Source organism: Mastigoproctus giganteus, chromosome 11 (assembly GCF_048544385.1).
Source record: "Mastigoproctus giganteus isolate SK-2022 chromosome 11, ASM4854438v1, whole genome shotgun sequence".
NCBI lineage: Eukaryota > Metazoa > Arthropoda > Arachnida > Uropygi > Thelyphonidae > Mastigoproctus > Mastigoproctus giganteus.
The window spans coordinates 37948396-37970690 of record NC_143585.1 but is presented as its reverse complement, the minus strand read 5'-3'; the positions used below and the strand labels follow the sequence as shown (position 1 = coordinate 37970690).

At 36.4% G+C, this 22295-nt stretch overlaps 1 protein-coding gene across 1 annotated transcript in view; it reads right to left on the bottom strand.

Annotated features, from left to right (window-relative positions):
- The window catches only part of htt (huntingtin), a 688215-nt gene that overhangs the window by 293549 nt on the left and 372371 nt on the right, over positions 1–22295 (bottom strand). Inside the window, exon 31 of the mRNA XM_090385445.1 lies at positions 15276–15418. Within this exon, the coding sequence (XP_090241571.1) occupies positions 15276–15418 (143 nt within the window). The remainder of the gene's footprint in view (positions 1–15275; positions 15419–22295) is intronic.

Genomic DNA, 22295 nt, shown 5'->3' with positions numbered 1-22295 from the left:
GGCTTTGCATAACTCAGTATACTCAATTTTCTCCCTGTCAGTGTTTTTCTTGCTTTTCATTTGTCGTCTTCGGTTCATCATGACAAGTGTTTCTTGACTAATTTTTTCTTCTTTGGATTTCTTTTTCCCTATAGGTTTCTTGGGCTTTATCACTTTCAAAAAGTTGTAATATTCCTCGTTGATATCTTGGTCCTCAGCAGTCTGCAGAAGCTCATACCTGTTCTTAAGTTCCAGTACATACTGCTTTTTCTCCTCTTCTGTTATCTCAAAGACCTTTGTATTATTTACTCGAGTCAGTTTTTTCCTTTCCTTTCCTATAGTAAAGTACCATTCACTATATGATGTGCAGTAAGCGCTGGTCATTGTGATCACGTTTGTGAATAGAATTTTAATTCTATTAAACAGCGATTCGAATTAACGAAAATAGGAGTATTATTATTCACAGGCTATAAAAGCAGATATATTAAGCACAAATTTACCCTTTATTACCTTACCAATTAAAAAATTAAATGATACGTGAAAATCGGAAAAATATACGTGATAATCGGAATAATTAATACGTACTGTAATATGTACATACGAACTAGTTGACATTTGTGGGTGGGGGTTAAAATTTAAAACAGTAAAAAGATAAGCAATAAATAACAAAGAACACGGCACACACAAATTGAAAGTAACACGATATGTGCAAGTGAGAACCGAGTAACGAGTTACAAAGCTTTAAAAATACGAATGAAGAGAAGATCTGAAAATTAATTTTTTTTATATGATTGAAGATTTCATGGAAGTGTAAACACATTTCACCATAATAACTCACAGAATTCCAGCTGTCGGTGTTATCGCAAATTCAGTAACATCGAGTTTACTGTCCGTTTATGATAGATTTCACTAACAGAAAAGCCCAATAATTAGGTGACTGCTAATTGTTTTTATTGTTGTGACCTCCGTAATTTCGACCGAACTACGTGGTACCGTCGGAGACAATGGTAGGGTAATCTCCAGTGCTGCAGTCTCCTGCCCCGATTAAACGGCATGCTGTCTCAATTAAGCGAAGTAAACCCTGGCTATCTTCTCGATTGGTTTCTGTTTTTTAAGATTTGCCCCAAATAAACGGCTGCCCCGATTAACCGGTGGCCCAAATAACCGGAATCCACTGTATATATTACATATTACACGAAGCAGACGGTCAGATTCCTGACCATCTGCTCCATCTCGTGATTTCAACTTTCAATGATTTTTAGTCATTTTTTTACTACCTATATTTCTTATTATCTATCATTTCTCCACCTCTGTTGGGTCAGCCATGATATATACGTTAGATTACGATTAACCTGGCTTCCAAACATTAACAATAAACTAAAAACCTGGTATCTTTTTACCACGTGCTATGTATAACTCATGTCAGAAACAGAGGCCTTACTTTTTGCTGCATTTTGATTGATTTTGATGGCTGGCCCTCGTTAACGACATTGAAATCATCTGAAGTACAGCACTAAGTACTTATATTTTTTAAAAGTACTTATAAAATATAATATTTTTGACTTTTGGTGCTGCATGTTTAAATTGTGTTATTTTATGACTGCCTTTATATGTTATCTAACCCGATGGTTGATTACACTACCCACTGTTCTCTCTCTCTCTCTTCCCACACTAAAAGCATAAACTCCTATCTTTTATTTATTTATAGTTGTTGAGTGCCTTCTATTCTACATAGTAGTTATTGTTATTGCTGTTGTTATTTGGTTTTTAGGAGCATTAGCAACTAAGGCCATATTGTTCCGGGGATATGCGGTGGTCATTTCCTGACCTTTCCGCATCCTCCGTATTTGGTGGTCACGGGCTCGAACCCCAGTCTAATCAAGAAGCGTGTGCTACACACTGCTGCTCCTGCCCACTTGGCTACGGAGGCGCCTCACATAGTAGTAACCCAGGTCTATAGTCTCTTCATACATTCCTCTTATTACAACTCTCATACCTATTACTTCTATTCTATATTACGTATTACATATATATTATTACATATTTATATGTAATATATATAATAAAGATAAAATGTGGTAAAAATTAAGTGATAAGGGAGAGATAAAAATAAAAATAATATCACAGCTGCACCTGAGGAAGCAAACGATACAAAAGTTTATATACATATGAGGTAAAAGTAATAATTCTGTTGAAAAGTGCGAAGATGGAGGTGTAAATTACACAAAATGTCAGAACTAATAGGAGAAGGATAGCAGGAATTGGAGATAATTACGGCATGAGAAAGAGAGAAATAATGTGAAAATCCTATATGATATAATGAATTAAACAAAATTATAGGCTAAGTTGGATAGCCAATGATGGAGAAGGGAACTGTAAAGCAAAAATGATTAGATTAATATATGGAGTAATAGCAAGCATTAAATAAGGGCGGGAAAAATTATAAAATTAAAATCTGATGTTAGCTAAAAATAAATATTGATACATAATCTGATATTTCATTAGGGGACTACACCTGTTCATGTATCAAAAACTGCATTTCTATACTTGTTCCTACCTATTGAAGTAAAGGAAATTTAAAAATAATAATAAGTGAGAGCAAATAGGAGGGTAAAGTAATAGAACTTCCATAAAAATATGGACAAGATAGTCCCAACACAGTGTAATAAAACAAAAGAAATTAAAGTAAATTAATATACAAATCATACAAATTTTCCCAAAAATCCTACATAAATTCACATCATTTACTAATTCTCACTTTTAACCACCTATTTTGGCATCTAAGTTACACTATAAGCACATGTTTTTATTATTATTTTACTTACTTATTAATTTACTTTAATTTCTTATGTTTTACAACATACACTGCATTGGGACTACCTTGTTAATATTTTTGTGGAAGTTTTACTACTTTACCCTTGTATTTGCTCTCATTTATTATTATTTTTAAATTTTCTTTACTTCCATAGGTAGGGACAAATATAGAAACACAGTTTTTGGTACATGATCAGGTGTAGTCCCCCTGAAAATACCTGATTATGTACAATATTTATTTTTAGCTGATATCAGATTTTAATTTTAAAATTTTTCTTCCTCCGTGTCTTGGACTTATAACCAAATTATCCGAACCTTATTTGATGCTTGCTATTACTCCATATATTAATCTAATTATTTTTGCTTCACAGTTCCCTTCTCCTTAATAGGCTCTCCAACTCAGCCCATAATTTTATTTAATTCATTATATCATATAGGATTTTCATAATTCTTTCTCTCGCCTTTATTATCTCCAATTTCTGCTTTTCCTATTAGTTTTGACATTTTCAACAGATTTTTCAACAGATATACTACTTTTTCCTCATATATACATATATATACAGGGTATCCCAGAAGGAAAGGTCAATATTCCAGGAGGTGAAAGGATAGGTCATTTTAAGCAAAAAAGTTCATATAAACATGTGCCCTATCCCGAATGGTTTCCAAGATAGAGGCATTTGAATATTTATTTTTCAAGTGACAAATTTGGAACAGTTTATAAAAAATTTTTAAAAATTCCACCATCAACTTCAATGCACTTTTCTACTCTCATGAGAACATGGCATGTTGCTTGTCTAAGTGTATCTTCATGTTCCTTTATATGGGCAACAGCATCCATTATGCGAGCTACAGATCATCCATTGTATCCACCTTTCTTTACTCTTCATCCAACCCCATAAACAAAAATGTAATGCGGTTAGGTTTGGAGATCTTGGTGGCCAGTTAACGGCACCACCACGACCAATCCACGTTTCAGGAAAATTCGGTCCAGACGTTGCTTCACATGTCTGGTAGAATGGGAAGGGGCCCTGTCATGCTGAAAGTGTATAGCACACCGTGTGGCCAAAGGAATGTCCTCTAATTGTTCACCTAATGTATATTGCAAAAATTGAAGGTAGTTGTGTCCTGTCATTCGATGTTCTAAAATAACGGTACCTATCAACACGTTATCAATCGTACCACACCACACATTGATTGAGAAATGAACTTGGTAATTTGTTTCCACTGTACCACGTGGATTGTCGTGCGACCATCAGTGAGTGTTATTGATTCCATTCCGGGTAAACGTGGCTTCATCAGTTAATAGTATTGATGGAAGCACTTCACGATTGGCATTTAACCAATGCCAAAATTCAAGACGCGTGGCACTGTCCCCTATGTGAAGATTTTGCACCCGCTGTGGGTGAAACGGGTACAAGCTCTCTTCAGGTAGTGTTTGCCATACATGTGTTCATGAACCACCGAGACGTGCAGAAAGTCTTCGCATGCTAATTGTAGGACTACGCTGAACCACGTTCAGAATGTGTTCCCATTCCTGCACATTTTCTTGACATCCTCGTTCAGATGAAACATGAGCACTGGAAAGCATACCACTTTCACGCAATGTGTTGAAAACTTTGGAAAAACCCTCTATGATCCGGAATTCGACGTGTAGGAAAGCGCCAATGGTATTCTTCAACAGCAGCAGGGGCACTACCATTGCAGAAACCGTAAACATACAGCATATCTGCATATTCCACATTAGTAAAAATGTGAGCCATTTTTAGCAAACACTTGTACAATCAGAACTGACACTACTCACTGATTCACTTCTACAGTCACAACAGCCAACTGATAACTGGCAACTGACAATCAAATGTCGCAGTGTGATGGGAGGGCAGGAAAATACTGAGCACCAATTTCAAAACAAATATACATTAAAGAAGCTCTATCTCGGAAACCATTCGGGATAGGGCACATGTTTATATGAACATTTATACTTAAAATGACCTATCCTTTCACCTCCTGGAATATTGACCTTTCCTCCTGGGACACCCTGTGTGTGTGTATATATATATATATATATATATATATATATACACATATATATATATATATATATATATACACACATATATATATATATACACAGTAACTCTTGCTAATCCAGTTAGTCAATCCAGATGTTGGATAATCCGGATTGAAATATGAAAAATTCTGTTCACAGTTGAGTACTTTTGAGTTTCGATGTGGGGAGTGATAAAAGCAGTATATCAAATAGACAGACATTAAAAAAAAGCCAAAAGAAGTATTCCTGGGAGAAGCTATCCATCATTACATTACATTACATTTGAGGTGTATAAGGCCTTGAATGGGTTGAGCAAGCTTAATTCTGATGGGATCCTTCCACTTGTTCAAATTACGAACCTAAGGGGACATAAATTCAAATTAAGAAAGGACAGATGTAGAATAGATGTGCGGAAATTTGCCTTTAGCCAGCGGGTAGTTAATTGCTGGAACAAACTTCCATCTGTCGTTGTGGAAGTTGATAGGTTGAATAAATTTAAGGAGGAACTGGACAGGCATTTGGAGGGAATGGTGTGATTTTTTTTTTGGCTGATACTGCATAAGCTCATACACTTGCTTTCTTGCATCACATGCCACCACTACTACTACTACTACTATCCATTATTACATTACATTAAAAAGACAGTACATTTATCCATCTATCGATGGATAAATGTACTGTCTTTTTATAGTTTTTAAATAAAGGCTCTACAGTGATTTTTTTAAAAATTTATTTTCATCAGCACTACCTATATCATTAAATTTTCCATTTATTTGTGTTCTAAGTTTTTTTGTCTTTGAGGGCTATCTTTTGCTTCACTAATCTGGATTACTGCTTAATCCAGATGACTTCTCCCCCTAATTATTCCGGACTGGCAAGGGTTTACTGTGTGTGTGTATATATAACTTTTTATAAGAATAAAATATTATTTAATTAATGGTTTATGGGCCAGGGACACTGCTAAATTTAAGCAGAAAGAACCCAACAATCATAATGGATACATAAGTGGATAGTTAAGTATTTAAAATTATTTATTATTATCATCCTTCTCTTCTTTGTTCTCCGTAGCAACAATTTCAGTTCCGTTAGCACCTTGACATTATCCACACACACACACACACACACACACACACACACACACACACACACATATATATATATATATATAGGGAAAAATAGTCATTACCCAGGTAAATATCTTGAGAACAGAGAGTGAGATGGCTATAATATATGTGATACAAACCCATAGCTGGTAGTTTATGCCACTGCCATTGAGAGCATAGGGTGTAGTTAGCAATTTAAGCTAATACCATTTTGACTCCTCCCTCAGTGTTTTATCTTTTGCACTCTTCAACCACTCTATTCATCCAGCTAAAACTCATATTAATGTTAAAGAAAAGTATTTTTGATTTCTTTCCATTACTTATAAAGTCAAATTTCACTATGCTTAACTGTTAATACATCTTTTTTTATTCAAAAATGACAAAAACAATTGGACTTTTTGTTGCAAATTATTTTCGCAAAACTCTTGAAATTATAATGCATTATTTTTTTGACTATCTTAATCAATTTTAAGTAGTAGAAAGAATGTACCATATTGTCATTTACAAAAAAATTCCTCTATATCTGAATATACCATAAAAAATAACCAAGTGACCAGGTCAAAGTGGAGGAGAAACTGTTGAAGTTAATATAAGAAAGGCACTTGGGTTGGATGGGATTTATCCAGTTATTTTAAAGGAGGCATCAAAGGAAGTAAGCAAACCCACAGCCATAATTATGAGAGCATCCTTGGACTCAGGGGAAGTTCCCATGGAGTGGAACTGTGTAAACTTACCCCCATTCATAAAGAGGATTAAAGGTGACACAAGTAATCACAGACCTGTTAGTTTAACTTTCTGATTGGATGCTATTATGTGATCACTAAGGAACTGGATGCAAAAAATAATTTTGATATCATATACAGGAACTCCCCGACTTATGTAATACTCGGCTTACGGAAATTCGACTTTATGTAAGTTTTTTTTCAGCCAGTGTAACCTTAAAAAATCGTGGAAACGTATTTTGCATCCAGTACGAATAAATGGAGGTATCGTGAAAATATAGTAATGTGAACCCAATAACACATTGTTTTATTTAAAAAAAAAATTTTTTGTAATTTGTTCCAAGTCCTTGGAAGTTGAAAATTTTGCTATATTAGTAAGCCATTTATCTCTCCAAAAAAGTCATATTTATAATGGAAATTGCACTACCTTTTCATCATTATCATATGTTCCCATTATAAGAATCAATTTTGAATGCTTTTGTGATATTTTTCAAAAGAACGTTTCTGGAGGTCACGACCAAAAAACAATATGCACTTTCCTGCTTATTGGGCTTTTCTATTAGTGCATCTAATTATAAACGAATAGTAAACTATCTCATTGCAATAATACCAATAACTGCAATTGTGTGGGTTTTTACACTATTACGGTGAAATGTGTTCCCCTTCACTGAAATTTTCAATCATATAAAAAACAAATTTTCAGAAACTTCTCTTCATTCCTATTTATGTATTACAATGATGAATGGAAAGTGCAAGTGGTGGAAGTGCCAGGAAATGAAACAAAATTGATTTAGAAATGAAGATGAAAATGATTAAGTACGAAGCAGGACAAAGTTTGTCATCTATTTCAAGGGAATTTAGGTCTTGCTGCTTCAACAGGGAATACTATTTTAAAGGACAGTGCATGTATAAAAGAACATGTCAAAGGATCAATACACTTAAGATCAACAGTGATCACAAAACAGCATTAAGGTGCTATATCAAAGATGGAACAGCTGTTAATAATATGGATGGAAAATCAGATTCAGAAGTGAGTGCCCCTGAGTCTAATGACCATTCAAGCAAAAGCAACAAGTATTTATAAAGATATTAAGGATAAGTACTACGGCGAACCTCAAGCCAAGTTTGTAGCAAGCAACGGGTGGTTTAAGAGGTTCAAACATCGTGTAAAATATGCAGTGAAGTCGCCAGTGCTGATTCTGCAGCTGCAGAGAAATTTTGTGATGTGTTGGAAAAAATTATCGATGAAGGCGACTATTCAACGCAGCAAATTTTTAACGTAGACGAGACTGCTCTGTATTGGAAAAAAATGATGGATCGAACATAGATATGTTCGATCCGGCATGACCACGCTCTTGCTTGGGGCTAATTCAGTGGGAGATTACAGATTAAAACCACTGCTTGTGTACCATTCTGGAAACCTCGTGCATTTAAGGGCATCAATAACGCCACCCTACCTGTGCATTTCCAATCGAACCAGAGAGCATGGGTAACAATATCTCTTTTTGAGGACTGGTTTAAATTCAGGTGCATTCCGAGGTTGAAAAATATTGCAAAGACAACAACTAATAGAGCAAGCTTATCTGCGAAAAGATCTAAACCTCCTAAGCACTTCCTAATTCATTTCACAAATATAACGTGGTCTCAATTCTAATCTCAACGATGTCCATTTCCACTTGCAGTCTGCCAAACTCCATGTACTTTTTCTGACAGAATCTCAGTTATCGGTTGATTCAACTACTGCTCATCTCAGATGCTCAAATTATTCGCTGTATGATTATTTTCGCCTCAAAGGTGGTACTTGTGCATATGTCCATTCTGATATTCCCTGTTAGAGACTTGGCAATTTGGAATCTCCTCTCTTTGATCTTCTCTGGCTTAAAATCTCTCTACCTCATTGTGTCAAATTCATCTGTTGTCTCTACCGTTCTCCAAACTCCACTAATCACTTGGAGCTCTTTGACTTCCTCTCTTTGCAACTTGACTTTCTCCCGTCCAACTTTCCTAACAGTGAGGTAATTTTCCTTGGTGATTTTAATGTTCACAACTCCAGCTGGCTTCCGTTTTCTAGTCACACCGATCAAGCAGGTCGAGATGCTAAGGCTTTTGCAATTACTAATGATCTTGCACAGATTGTTCATTTACCTACAAGAATACCGGACAATCCTAATCATACAGCCAATACACTTGATCTTTTTCTCACAAACAACCCTTCTAAGTACATGGTCAAAGTGAGAGGTCCTTTAGGCACTTCAGATCACAACTTGGTGATTGTCTCTTCTCCAATGGAACCTTTCTCTCATGGCTATTCCCAACCTCATGTTGTTTGGCATTACAAGAATGCAAAATGGGATGACCTGCGAGACTTCTTTTCTTCTTTTCCTTGGTCGGATTACTGTTTCAAAACTTCTGATGTCAACGTTTGCTCAGACAGTGTCAGTGAAATTATCTTGCAGGAATGGAATCTTTTATCCCACACTCCACTTTAAAATCTCGTCCTTTATCTAAACCTTGGTTTTTCCAATAAATGTGCTACGGCTGTTAAAGAGAAGAATGTTGCATATCATAATTGGCTTGTTTCTAATTCTTCAGTTTCATTTTTTGCCTACACCGAAGCTCGCAACAATTGTAAAGCAGTTATTAATCAGTCCAAACTAGAGTTTGAACAGGCTAAGAGTAGAAAACTTGCTTCTTGCCCTAATGGTAGCCAAGCATTCTGGTCTCTTGCCAAAGCTATTGGCCGCAACTTTTGCCCATCTCTGCTCCCACCTCTGTCCAAACCAGATGGTTCTGTTGTCACTTCAGCCAAGGATAAAGCTGACCTGCTAGCATCCCATTTTTCTTCCAGCTCGTGTATTAATGATCTTGGTAAAACACCTTCCACCATTCCCAACACGCTCCATTCAATGCCTCCTGTGGTCTTCCGTCAAAAGGATATCAGAAGGATTTTGATGAATCTTGATGCTAAGAAAGCTCCAGGTACCGATGGTATTTCTCCACTTGTTCTCAAAACCTGTGCTCCTGAACTTACTCCTATTCTTTGCCGCCTTTTTTCACTTTCTTATTCCAAAGGTGTTTTTCCTTCTGCTTGGAAATTTGCTCATATCCAACCAGTTCCTAAAAAGGGTCACAAATCCCTCCCATAAAATTATCATCCCATTGCAATTACTTCTACTCTTTCGAAAGTAATGGAGAAACCAATTAACTGCCAACTCTTAAACTACGTAGAAACCTTCCGTCTGATCAATGATCGCCAGAATGGATTCCATGAGTGTCGATCCACCGGTGATATTCTGACTTATGTTACCCATTTATGGACTAATTCAATGGAAAGGTTTGGTGAAACACAAGTAGTTGCTCTTGACATCTCAAAGGCTTTTGATCATGTTTGGCATAAAGGTCTTCTAAACAAGCTTCCATCTTATGGTTTGCCATCTGTTTTTAGTAATTGGTTATCCAGTTTTCTCTCTGATCACTCACTGAGGGTGATGGTAGATGGCTCTCTGTCTTTAACACCATTAATGCTGGTGTCCCCCAAGGTTCAGTTCTTTCCCCCACTCTTTTCCTCTTGTATATTAATGACCTTCTTTCATTGACTGGAAATCCTATCCATAGTTTTGCCAATGATAGCACATTGCATTCCACTTTCCATTTTGAGAAACCTTGTCCTGCTCAATCAGCTTCAACTTCTCAAAAATCTGCTACCAATTCCTTAAATGCCGATCTCCAGGTAATTCTCCAGTGGGGCAAAGACTACTTAGTTGATTTCAACCCTTCTAAAACTCAGTTTTGTCTTATATTTCGCAAAAAGGATTCTTCTGCTCCTATGCTTATCTTTAGTGACACTCCGATTTCTAGGCAAAATGATATATCTCTTTTGGGGATTACCCTGACTTCTAATCTCTCTCTCTCTCTCTCTCTCTCTCTCTCTCTCTCTCTTGGCACAAGCACATTACAAATATTGCTTCCTGTGCATCTAAAAAACTTGGTTTTCTCTTTCGCTCTCAGCATTACTTTTCTTCCAAACAGTGGCTCACTCTGTATAAATCGCAAATCTGCCCTGCCATGGAATATTGTTCCCACATCTGGGGTGGTGTCCCCAAAATCTCTCTCGGGCTTCTTGATTCCATTCAGAAGACGGCAGTTAGGTTAATTAATGATTCATCTCTAACAGAGTCTCTCCACTCGCTTTCTCATAGACATACTGTTTCTGCTGCATGCCTCTTCTACAGATACTTCCATGGGCACTGTTCTTCTGAATTGGCTTCTATAATTCCCGCTCTCTCTTTCAAAACAGTCCGAACACGTGCCGCCACCAGCCAACATCCATTTACTGTCCAACTTCAAACCCACAGAACCAACTTTTCATCTTTCTCATTTATTCATTCAACTGCTGTTTTCTGGAACAACCTTCCTTCATACGTATTTCCTGAAAATTAAAATCGACAGAAGTTCAAGTCCAATGTCAACAAATATCTTCTTTCGTCTTCTCAACCTCCAACCCAAGCACGGTACTAAGTACTATAGGTTCTACTACCTGTCGTGTTTGGGGTTCACATAAAAAAAAAAAAAAAAAAAAAAATGTTCCTTTAAAGATTTTGCTTATATTAGATAATGCTTCTGGTCATCCTATGCATCTAGATGATTTCAATTTGAATGTGAGAGTCATATTTCTACCACCAAACACAACTTCAATCATCCAACCTATGGATCAGGGTGTTATTTTGAATTTAAAAGCATACTATTTACGCACAACATTTGCTCAGGCATTGTCTGCAGTAGACAATTAGAAAAATTTTACGTTAAGAGACTTTTGGAAATCTTACAATATTTACCACGGCATCTTAAACATTAATAAAGCCCGGGTGGAAATTACTAAAAGTTGTTTAAATGATGCATGGAAGAAAATATGCCCAAGGCACATAAAAGGCTTCGAAGTATTTGAAAAAGACGAATCATAAGAAGAGGTTACAGATAAGATTGTAAAGGTTGCAGAACTACTTCAGTTGGAGGTTGATGCCAAAGATGTGGAAGAGTTAATAGCGAAAGAAGAGAAGGAATTATCTAACAAAGAACTTATTGACTTGAAGGAAGCGATAGTGAAAGAATAAAATGCTGAGGAAGCTGGAGATGAACCGAATCAGGAGCTGAGATGGTTCATCATCCGAGAGATGGAATGGCACTTCGTGAAATTGCATCGGCAATGACGAGGTTTGAGAAGACAGATCCTGACAGCGAACGATTCTTAAAAGTTAACAGAGGGGTGAATGATGTACTTGCTTGCTACAAAGAAATCTATGATGAAAAGAAAAAGGCCACCGTCCAGTCATTCATTAATATGTTCTTAGCAGGGATAAGGTTGAGGGGCCGACCCCTTCTAAATCTCCACAGCTCTCAAATCCTCCGCAGTGGCGTACTTATCACTGAAGACGTCAATTCTGGCAACGATGCTCTAGAGGTAAAACTTACTGCGTTATGACTGTCTCCTCTCTTTTTTTGTAATTTTATAATTTTTTTTTAAATTGCACGCTTTTCTTATGTTTGTTATTTTGGTTTTTAGGAGCATTAGCAACTAAGGACATATTGCTCCGTGAATATGCGGTGGTCATTCCCTGACCGTTCTGCATCCTCCGTATTTGGTGGTGACAGGCTCGAACCCCGGTCTAATCAAGAAGCGTGTGCTACGCACTGCTGCTCCTACGGAGGGGCCGCAAACTTTTGTAATTTTTCCTGTGCATGAGATAAAAAATTGAATAAATACAATAAATAATTCTATTTACATGTTCGTCGAACATGTAAATAGAATTATTGGAGTGATTCCAATATTTTGCACAGTATTCAAAGTGACAGTAGCAACGTCAAGGTGGGTGGGGGTAAATGAGGCAACTAAGATATTAAGTAAACTTTCTGAAGATGAAATGTTGGTAGATTTGAAAACCGTGTGAAGTCTTTCACTGTGAAGAAAATGTTCCAAAATATAATGTCATGCAGGAAATAATAATAAAAATAATAAATTAAAAAAACAAACAAGCAGCAACACTCTTGATTTGATTATCAGCAGTGTTTGTTCATGCATTAAGAATCTGCAGATAAAAGAACCACTAGGTGGCAGTGATCTGTGTACTGATGTAGGATTTACTTAAAGATACTTACCATAACTACCATAACGTGTAAAGGGAAGGATTTTGCTTTCATAAAGGGTAACATCAGTAATTACAGACTTGTTAGCTTAACAGGAAAGTAAAGTTCTAGCTATATGGAACTTTACTAATGCAGAAATTTGTTTTACTGATTACAGGTTTGGAGGCCTAATTTTAGAAAGGATGGAGAGTTGCTGGAATGGGTATAGAGAATGGTAATGAGATTGGCAAGGGGAACAAAGGGGATGATCCTTACCAAGAAAGGATTTATTTCTGCAAATTTCTGCATTCTGAATACTTTATAATGGAGTGTCACTGGTTAAAGAAGTAATTCATAACCATCTAGACAGAAGTGCATTTATACTTCAGTCACAGCATGAGTTTGTTAAGGAGAGATCTTGTCTAAACAAATTAACTGGACACTATGATGCAACGACAAAGGAGAGCTTTTGACACTGTTGGTCATAAAAGACAGCTGTACAAATTGGAGTAGCATAGCATTAAGGGAACGTTACGGCTATGGATAAAGTGATGGTTGAGTGGAAGATGACCAAGTGGTTATCAATGGGGACTGCTCTTCATGGACTAATGTTATTAATGGAGTCATCCGGGGTTCAGTGCTGGGCCAATTGCTGTTTTCAATATTTATGAAGGTATATCAGGATGGTTAATGACAGTAATAAAGTTATGATGCTGCAACAAGATTAAGAAAAATTAGGCAGATAGGCTGAAAAATGGCAATTGAAGTTTAATATTGACAAGTGCAGTGTTAAACTTCAATTATGCATATGAGTAGCAGTAATTCGAGAGTAATGTCTCAACTGTGTGTTATTACACTCAGAGTAGTGGAAAATGAAAAGGATCTGGGGTTAATTGTGCAGTCATATATGAAGTTCTCTTCTCTAAGAAGTGCAGACAGGCTGCCAGGACAGCTCATAGGGTTTTGTCAGTGATATATAGGAAATTTTCCAGTCAGGATAAGAGGTGATTATCCAATTGTACAGGGCAATGATCAGGCTCCATGTTGAGCAGCACTGATTACAGGAGGCCTAATTTTAGAAAGGATGGAGAGCTGCTGGAATGTGTATAGAGAATGGTAATGAGATTGGCAAGGGGAACAAAGGGGATGATCCTTACCAAGAAAGGATTTATTTCTGCAAATTGCAGTGTCTGTAGACTAGGCACCTTCAAGGAAAGTTGACTGAGGTGTCATTCTTCCTCTTGCTCAATGCACATGAGGAGGCATAAATTAAAACCGAGGAAGAATGGTTACAGAGTAGATGTGTGGAAGCTTGCATTGGCCAAACAGTGGTTGATTGGTGGAACAAGCTTCTATCCATTTTTGTGGAAGTGGATAGTTTGAATATATCCAAGGAAGAACTAAAGCTATTGGAGGGGACAGATAGGTGAAATGGATTTTTTTTTGGCTAATGCTGTATAATCTTGCTTTCTTATATCATTTGCCACTATTAATACTAATATTGTAACAACTTAGAATTACAGTTGGAATGAGAATTACATCTGGAAGGTCTGAATTATTGCTGGAATGAGAAATGATAAAGGAGAATCAATGGCTTAGGAGTTTAAAGAGAAATAATACAAGAAACATTATAATACCACACTGAATCAGTATCTGTAGGAGGAATATTGAATAAAAGTCAATTGTCAAACAGCTGCAGAGTTTGTAATTTGCATACGTGAATTGAACCACAATTAATAGCAATTAATGAGTTGGCGTGAGGGAGCTTATGCTGACTAATTTTATTGTGATGAGTCAGCATGAAGAATTACATAGACAATTTTTTTATACAAGTGTAGTTATGACTAAATTCCCAACAATAAAACTGGAACTTTTACGGGCTTGATTGATTAATCAAGCCCGTAAAAGTTCCTTCTATCCACACAGGAATAATCAGTCATCTTGATTATTTCCTATGTGTGAATAGAAGGACTTCTTAACATAATATATGACATGAACCACTATTTTTTTAACTTTTGCCAACTGCTGCACAATAATGTTTTAGAGCTCTGCATGCCTGAAGCAATTGCACTAAACTTAAGTTTTAAACTTTGGCACAATTTAACATCCCTGGAATGTGTATGTGTATGGAAATATTTTATCACCACTGACTTGTGAAGTCTTTCACCTGACCCTGCTTATCTTTTACTCAACAATGCGGTGTCAACCAGCACCAAAACAGCAGCATAAGTATTGGCACACATTTCAAATAAATAGCAGCACTCTTCTCCTTCAAGAGCAGTGTTTTTATCTCGGCATTGCACTTACAATGCAATGCTGAGGCAACTGCTGGTGGCTTGCTTTGCAATATGAGTTCAATGCATCCTGTAAACTTAGTTTTCTCTGTGATATATACTGTACACAACTGAGCTTTTGCCAAGTACTATGAAAACAATAAATAGTACTGTTTGCATATAATTAATACTGAAAATGAAACAATTAGGTACCTACCTGATTGAAACATGTGCATCAAGTAAAGCAGCAAATGGGCCATCTGCTGGCAAAGAAATGTGTAATCTTCTGAATGCAGGGTAGAAATATATATGTGATTCTGTATGGCTTCAGCTACTACTCCAATCACTTGAAACAGGAACCTATTAATTGATAAACTGGCATTCAGTGCAATCACAAACATTTTACAGTTAATAAACAGTTACCTCGAGAAAAAGTGATTAAGAAAGAAAAAACCACTTGATAATGAAACCCATCAATATATATTTTGTATGTATCGATTAATAAAAGTAAGGAGGAAGTTGTACAGAATCTCTCATTAATATATGCATTTCTGTTCCATCAATGTATAAAAGTTTAGAAACAAAGATCAAGATCAATATTTTTTAAAATATTGTTTTTATGTGACTGTTTACTATCAGGGAAGGGAATTATGTAAAGGATCGGTGATCACATACAATGTGCAAAGGAATCACATACTGAGCTCTGCAATATTGTAAAAAGTAAACAGAATTAAAAAAAAAAAAGTAAACTTCAGAAATATGCTGCTACTATACACAAGAATATCAGAATTTTAACCAAAACAATAAATTACCACCAAATTTTGTACGGTGTGGTGCAACTGGGATCAATGCACAATCCCACATCACATTATGAACATACCTTGATTCCCTTCTTTCCTTTTGCAATCTTTTGGTATGTGTGAAAAAAAAAAAAAGTAATACCTTAATTGAAATTTTGCAAAAGAAATATTTTTTACCAGTGTGCTCTTAGTAAAGAGATAGATCTGGTTATCAGCAGTGATTCTTCATGCATTCAAAATCTGCAGGTAAAAGGCCCACTGGGTGTCAGTGATCACAGTGTACTAATGTGGAATTTAATTAAAGATAAAACTACTGTCAAGAGTAAAAGGAAAGGCTTTTGCTTTTATAAGGATGACTACAGAGGTCTCAGACAGTTTTTAAATTGTGTGAAGTGATGATGTTGCCAACAGCAAATTATAAATGGGAAGTATTCAGGGAAGTAATCAAAGAAGCTATTAGGCTTTTCATACCAACAAAGAAATACTGATCAAAGCTTAGCCCTAAATGGATGTCAGATGAGCTACTGAGACACATGGCAGAGAAGGAAAGGTGCATGGGATGCATGTAAATGAGTCTGTAATCGAGTGACAGGCGGAGATTAGCCAAACTAAGGCAGATTATGGGAAGTCTCTAGAAAGAATGCAAAGAAAAGCAGCAAACACTTTGTTTATATTAACAGTTGAAGGAAGGGTTTGAATCACATTGGGCAACTTGATGTTAATGGGTTAACTGCTAATGACCCTGCTCAGGTTACAGACAGATTGAATAGGTATTTTGCATATACATTCGCATGAGAAATTCTTTAAGGTAGGGGATGCCAAAAGTTAATCAAACTCTAATGAGGAACTAAATGACCTTGTGATAACTGAAAGGAAAGTGGAGAAATTGTCAAGGATGGACATAAAAAAAGGCACTGAGGACAGATGGAATCTATCCAATTATATTAAGGCAGGCAGCAAAGGAGGTAAGCAAACTCTTAGTCATAATTATGAGAGCATCCTTGAATTTTTTTTTTTGGGGGGGGGGGGATCATTATGGAGAAGTGAAAATATATCCCCAATTCATAAAGGGGGAATCAAAAGGGACATTAGTAGTTACAGAGCTGCAGATTAATGTCTGTTCCAGGAAAAATAATGGAATCACTGGTTAAAGAAGTAATCCATTTGGGCAGGCATGCAATTGTACTGCAATTACAGCATAGCTGTCGAGGGGTGGTCTTGTTTAACAAATCTGATAGTTACTATGATACAGTGGCCAATATCTGAAAGAAAAAATAATTTTAACATCGTATACTTAGATTTCAAGAAGGCTTCTGAAACTGTTGCACATAAAAGACTGATGTACAAACTGGAGCAATGTGGCATTAAGAGCAAGTTACTGCTATGGATAAAGGGATGGTTAAGTGGATGAAGACAGAGTGGTTATCAATGGGCATTGCTCTTCTTAGACTAATGTTATTAGTGGAGGTTCCCAGGGTTTAGTGTTCTATTGTTCATTTCAATAGTTATCAATGATATTGATGAAGGTATATAGGGCTTAATGTCTCAGTTTGAAGATGATACGAAGGTTAGCAAGGTGGTTAACGATAGTCATCAGGGTAAGCTACCTACCACAACAAGATCTGGGAAAACTGGGCGGATGGGCTGAGAAATGGCAGTTGAAGTGGTAACATTGACAAATGCACGGTACTGCACATGGGTAGCAGTAACCTCCCAGAGTAACTTATCAGCCATGTGGTACTATACTCAAGTGGAGTATGAAAAAGACGCGGGGTGGGGAGGGTAGGATAGATGTGTGGAATGGTTGCAGGATAGATGTGTGGAAGTTTGCCTTCAGCCAGCAGGTGTTTGATTGTTAGAACAGGCTTCCACCTGTTGTTGTGGATGGGTTGAATAAATTCAAGAGAGAAGTTTGTTTGAAATTTTCTGAGCAGTGCGGACGTGCTGCCAGGACATCTTGTGTGGTTTTGTCAATGGTATACAGAAACTTTGCCAGGAGGGATAAGGAGGCGATTATTCCTTTGTATAAGGGCATGGTTAGGCCGCAGCTTGGGTACTGTATACATGTATGGAGGCCTCACTTTAGGAAGGATATAGATCTGCTGGAATGGGTGCAGAGAAGGGCAACCAGATTGGTGAAGGGCACAAAAGGGTGCTCTACTTATAAAGGCTTCAGTTCTGCAAACTGCAGCATCTCAAGACCAGGCACCTATGGGGAGATCTGATTGAGGTGTTTAAAGCTTTGACTGAATCAACTAAGCTGAATGTTAATGGTATTCTTCCACTTGCTGAGACTACACACATGAGGGGGCATAATTCAAGTTGAGGAAGAATGATTGCAGGATAGATGTGTGGAAGTTTGCCTTCAGCCAGCAGGTGTTTGATTGTTAGAACAGGCTTCCACCTGTTGTTGTGGATGGGATGAATAAATTCAAGAGAGAAGTTTGTTTGTTTGTTATTTGGTTTTTAGGAGCATTAGCAACTAAGGCCATATTGCTCCGTGAATATGTGGTGGCATTCCACCGCATATTCACATATTTTCCGCATCCTCCGTATTTGGTGGTGACGGGCTCGAACCCCGGTCTAATCAAGAAGCGCGTGCTACGCACTGCTGCTCCTTCCCACCTGGCTACGGAGGCGCCTTCAAGAGAGAAGTAGACAAATCCTTGGAGGGTAGGGATGTGTGGTGTGTTTTTTTTTTTTTTTGTTGATGCCACATAAGCTTGTTTTCTTGCATAATTTGCCATTACTACCACTACTACTTCTACAACATATAAACAGTTTGGGATGTAAATTTCGAGACTGAGGTAATTTTACCATTCCTTTTAATGTTAGACCAGCAGTTCCAAACCTTTTGTGACTCGCGAACCCCTTTCAACATATGTTTATTGCAACCACTAAGCCTATATTCTCTGAAATCGTATAATAGTCCTAAATTTTTATTATAAAATATTTCCAGTACTACATTTTTATAAGCAATATCACAATATAATAATTTAATATAAAAATAATATAATAATTTTATATTAATAAAAAATATAAAATTATCATTAAGTACTTAACATAACAATGGTCTTTGAGAATGAAATAAAAATTTAATTTTGTTGTGCATGCTCGTGGTTCACGAACCCCTGGGGGTTCGTGAACCACGGGTTGGGAACCATGCTAGACAAACAATATCAAATTTAGTTAATATGCTGGAAATAGCATCCAGTTGGTTTACAAATAAGTGAATCTGATAAAAATATTGATATAGTTGAGCTTTGATCAATGAACTGCTTTCCAATGATTCAAATAAAGATGTGTACTAGCTTTATTATTCTTATCAGTTTTATGTATAGCAAAGAGCATGTTATAATATGCCTACATGGGATTGGATCAAGGACGGAGTCTAAAAGATACAGAGTTCCTATTTATGCTGGAACTAATGATATTGGGGATATATGCAAACCAAAAACAGTCAAGATATGAAGGAAATCTTCAGATAATGTCAGACCATATAGTCAAAGTGAAGGTATGTGAAATTCTGCTTGAGCATAACAGTAAAGTATACACTTGATGAGAGCTATATCAATCAAATATCAGAATAAAGAAATTTTGCAAGGACCATGGAGAATAAATTTCTCAGAATAGTCCACCTTACAGGGAAGATAAGACTATTCCTTTAGTAAGAGGATACAGTGACTTTTTGGACAGGGAAAGTGGTAATTATTAATACCCAATAGCAGTGAATTATTAATACAGTCTGTCCTCGTATAGCACGATAGTTGTGTTCCTAGAAACTCTCGTGCAATGCAAAATCGTGCAATATAAACAACAGTCCCTATGGGAAAAGTGGGGTTAGGTGCCGACCACCAAGATTGAACACACATTTGGAACCAAAACATTACCAAATACAATAAATAATCGGGTAATTTTAATCGTTATAAAAAATAATATAATATTTTTTTATTTTTATTATACAATAAATAATAAAAAATATTTATTTTTATTATATTATAAAAAAGTATTTTTTACGAATAAAATACGTATTTTATTCGTAAAAAATTTATTATATTAAATAAAATAGTCGTAATAAAATGCTTATGTATTTTATTACGTAATAAAATATTGCTACTGCTTTTGCTTCTATCATAAGCAAACTTGTTTTTGTTTGATTTTCTATCCAAACAGATGACAGCCGTTCCATCTCTTCCAATTCTTGTGTCTTAATCTAATAGATTTTAATTACACTCTGAGTTGTTCCGCTATGAAGTTGTTTTTATTTTCTCCCGCATTCTTTGTAATTCTCGGCGTTGCCTCATTTAGGTCTGTAGCACGTGCAATATCACATGGTCTTTCATTTCGCTCAAAGCGTTTCACAATTTCATATTTTTTTTCTCTATCGACAGAGGCGGACTGGCCATAAGCCTTACCCGGGAAATCCCGGTGTGATTTTGGCCATAAACTGTAGTATGAGGCCACTATAAATTTTCCCGGGTAAGAATTTTTGATCCAGTCCACCTCTGTTTATCGATATTGCTTTTCTTTTTCTCTCTGAATCTGTAGTGTCTTCACCAGGACGCTTCCTTTTCACACCTTTTAAGCATTTTACTCATTTTTAGGGAATAAAGCACAATTACAAAACGAGGAGGCACCCTTAATACACATAAACAAAGCTGCGCGCGTATAGCAACTGAATAAACAACAGGGTAAAGGCCGAGATACGCTATTAACACCTCACATTTTACTAAAGCACATTTCTGGGGGTTACTACCATAAAACAATAAAAACAATTTCCAGTTGCGTTTCTGCTAGTGGAATCTGTTATAAACTGGTAGTAAACTCCATCTAATTGCATTTGCGATTATACCGATAGCTGGAATTGTGTTAGTTTTTACGTTATTATGGTGAAATGTGTTTCCCCTTCACTGATATAAAACATAAATACATTTTCAGAATCTTCTTCATTCCTATCGTGTTGCGTTCGGTTGGGGTGATTTCGCATTTGACTGCCATTTCTTGTAAATACAAAGGCGAATCGTGCATAAGCGAATTCAGTTCGTGTTATATAAGATAACGTTCCCCTATTTATAAATCGTGTATGATCGAATTCATGTAATGTAAACACGTGTTATACGAGGACCGACTGTACTTGACAGCAATTTATTTTATTTTTTGTGAAAAACTAAAAATTTTTTGCATCTGTTACTGTCAATAAAACTTTTATTAATCCTACAAGGGGGGGGGGAATATATATATATATATACAGGGTGTCTCAAAAATACACGGCATAACTTCAGGAATGAGTTCCTCATATGCAGACAATAAAAATATTTTATATCAACATAGTTCTGGAAATGCTTGGTTCCTGAGTTATGTAATTGGTAACTGGAATGTCTTATCTCTCACAGATGATTTCCTTCATCACAGGGTACTGACAGAATCTGGTGGTTTTCCATTCCGACCATGTACTCAAATTAGGAGTAGGCAGATATGCACTTTATGTACAGTTTGGTGGAAGGCAATGCTCTGGAGGCTTGTTGTTTGTATCACGAAAGGTTCCCAGAATGAAGATATCCAGACAGGAAAAGGTTTGAAGGTATCCATCGCCACCTTTGTGAACATGGGACCTTTTCACCTCGTGCTGCCGACAGAGGACGACCAAGATCTATGACTCCTGAAGTAGAGGAGGCGATTTTGGATGTTGTGCATGCCACTCCTGGAATCAGCACAGGCAGAATATCATTTAAAGTCATTGGTGTATTCAACTCCGGTAGCTGATGTGGAAACTCTCCACAATCAAATTGTGTGGCAGGTTGTGAGACTATACGAAACATGCCAGGGATTTGGCATCATTTTCGCAAGTCCATGAGAAGTCGATGTGAGGCCTGTATTCGGGCAGAAGGTGGACATTTTGAACAATTACTATAAGGTGATGTGAACAGTTAAGTGTCATAGACAGACCTTCAAAACTCGAAAACCAAGCATTTCCGGAACTATGTTGATATAAATATTTTTATTGTCTACATATGAGGAACTCATTCCTGAACTTATGCCATGTATTTTTGAGACACTGTGTATATATACACATATAAATGGATATTCAATGTAACTCTACTACTATGGACAAGTTTAGAAACACAGTTCCTGATACATGGTCAGGTGTAGTCCCCTGTTGAAATACCTGATCATGTATTAATAATTATTTCTGCTGACATCAGATCATGCATATTTGCATTAACTATACTTGACTGTTTTCTAAATATGTTCCCCCCATATCTGATGACAGCTATAACATTTTCATTTTCATTTTTATTTACATTTTATTTACATTATATTATTATTTTGATGTACTAATTTTTCTTTACAGTTCTTCCACTTTTATAATGGCTTGGTAATTCAGCCCTTTTTTCTTAATTTATCATAACCTCTAGGATTTTAGCATCCTTTCACCT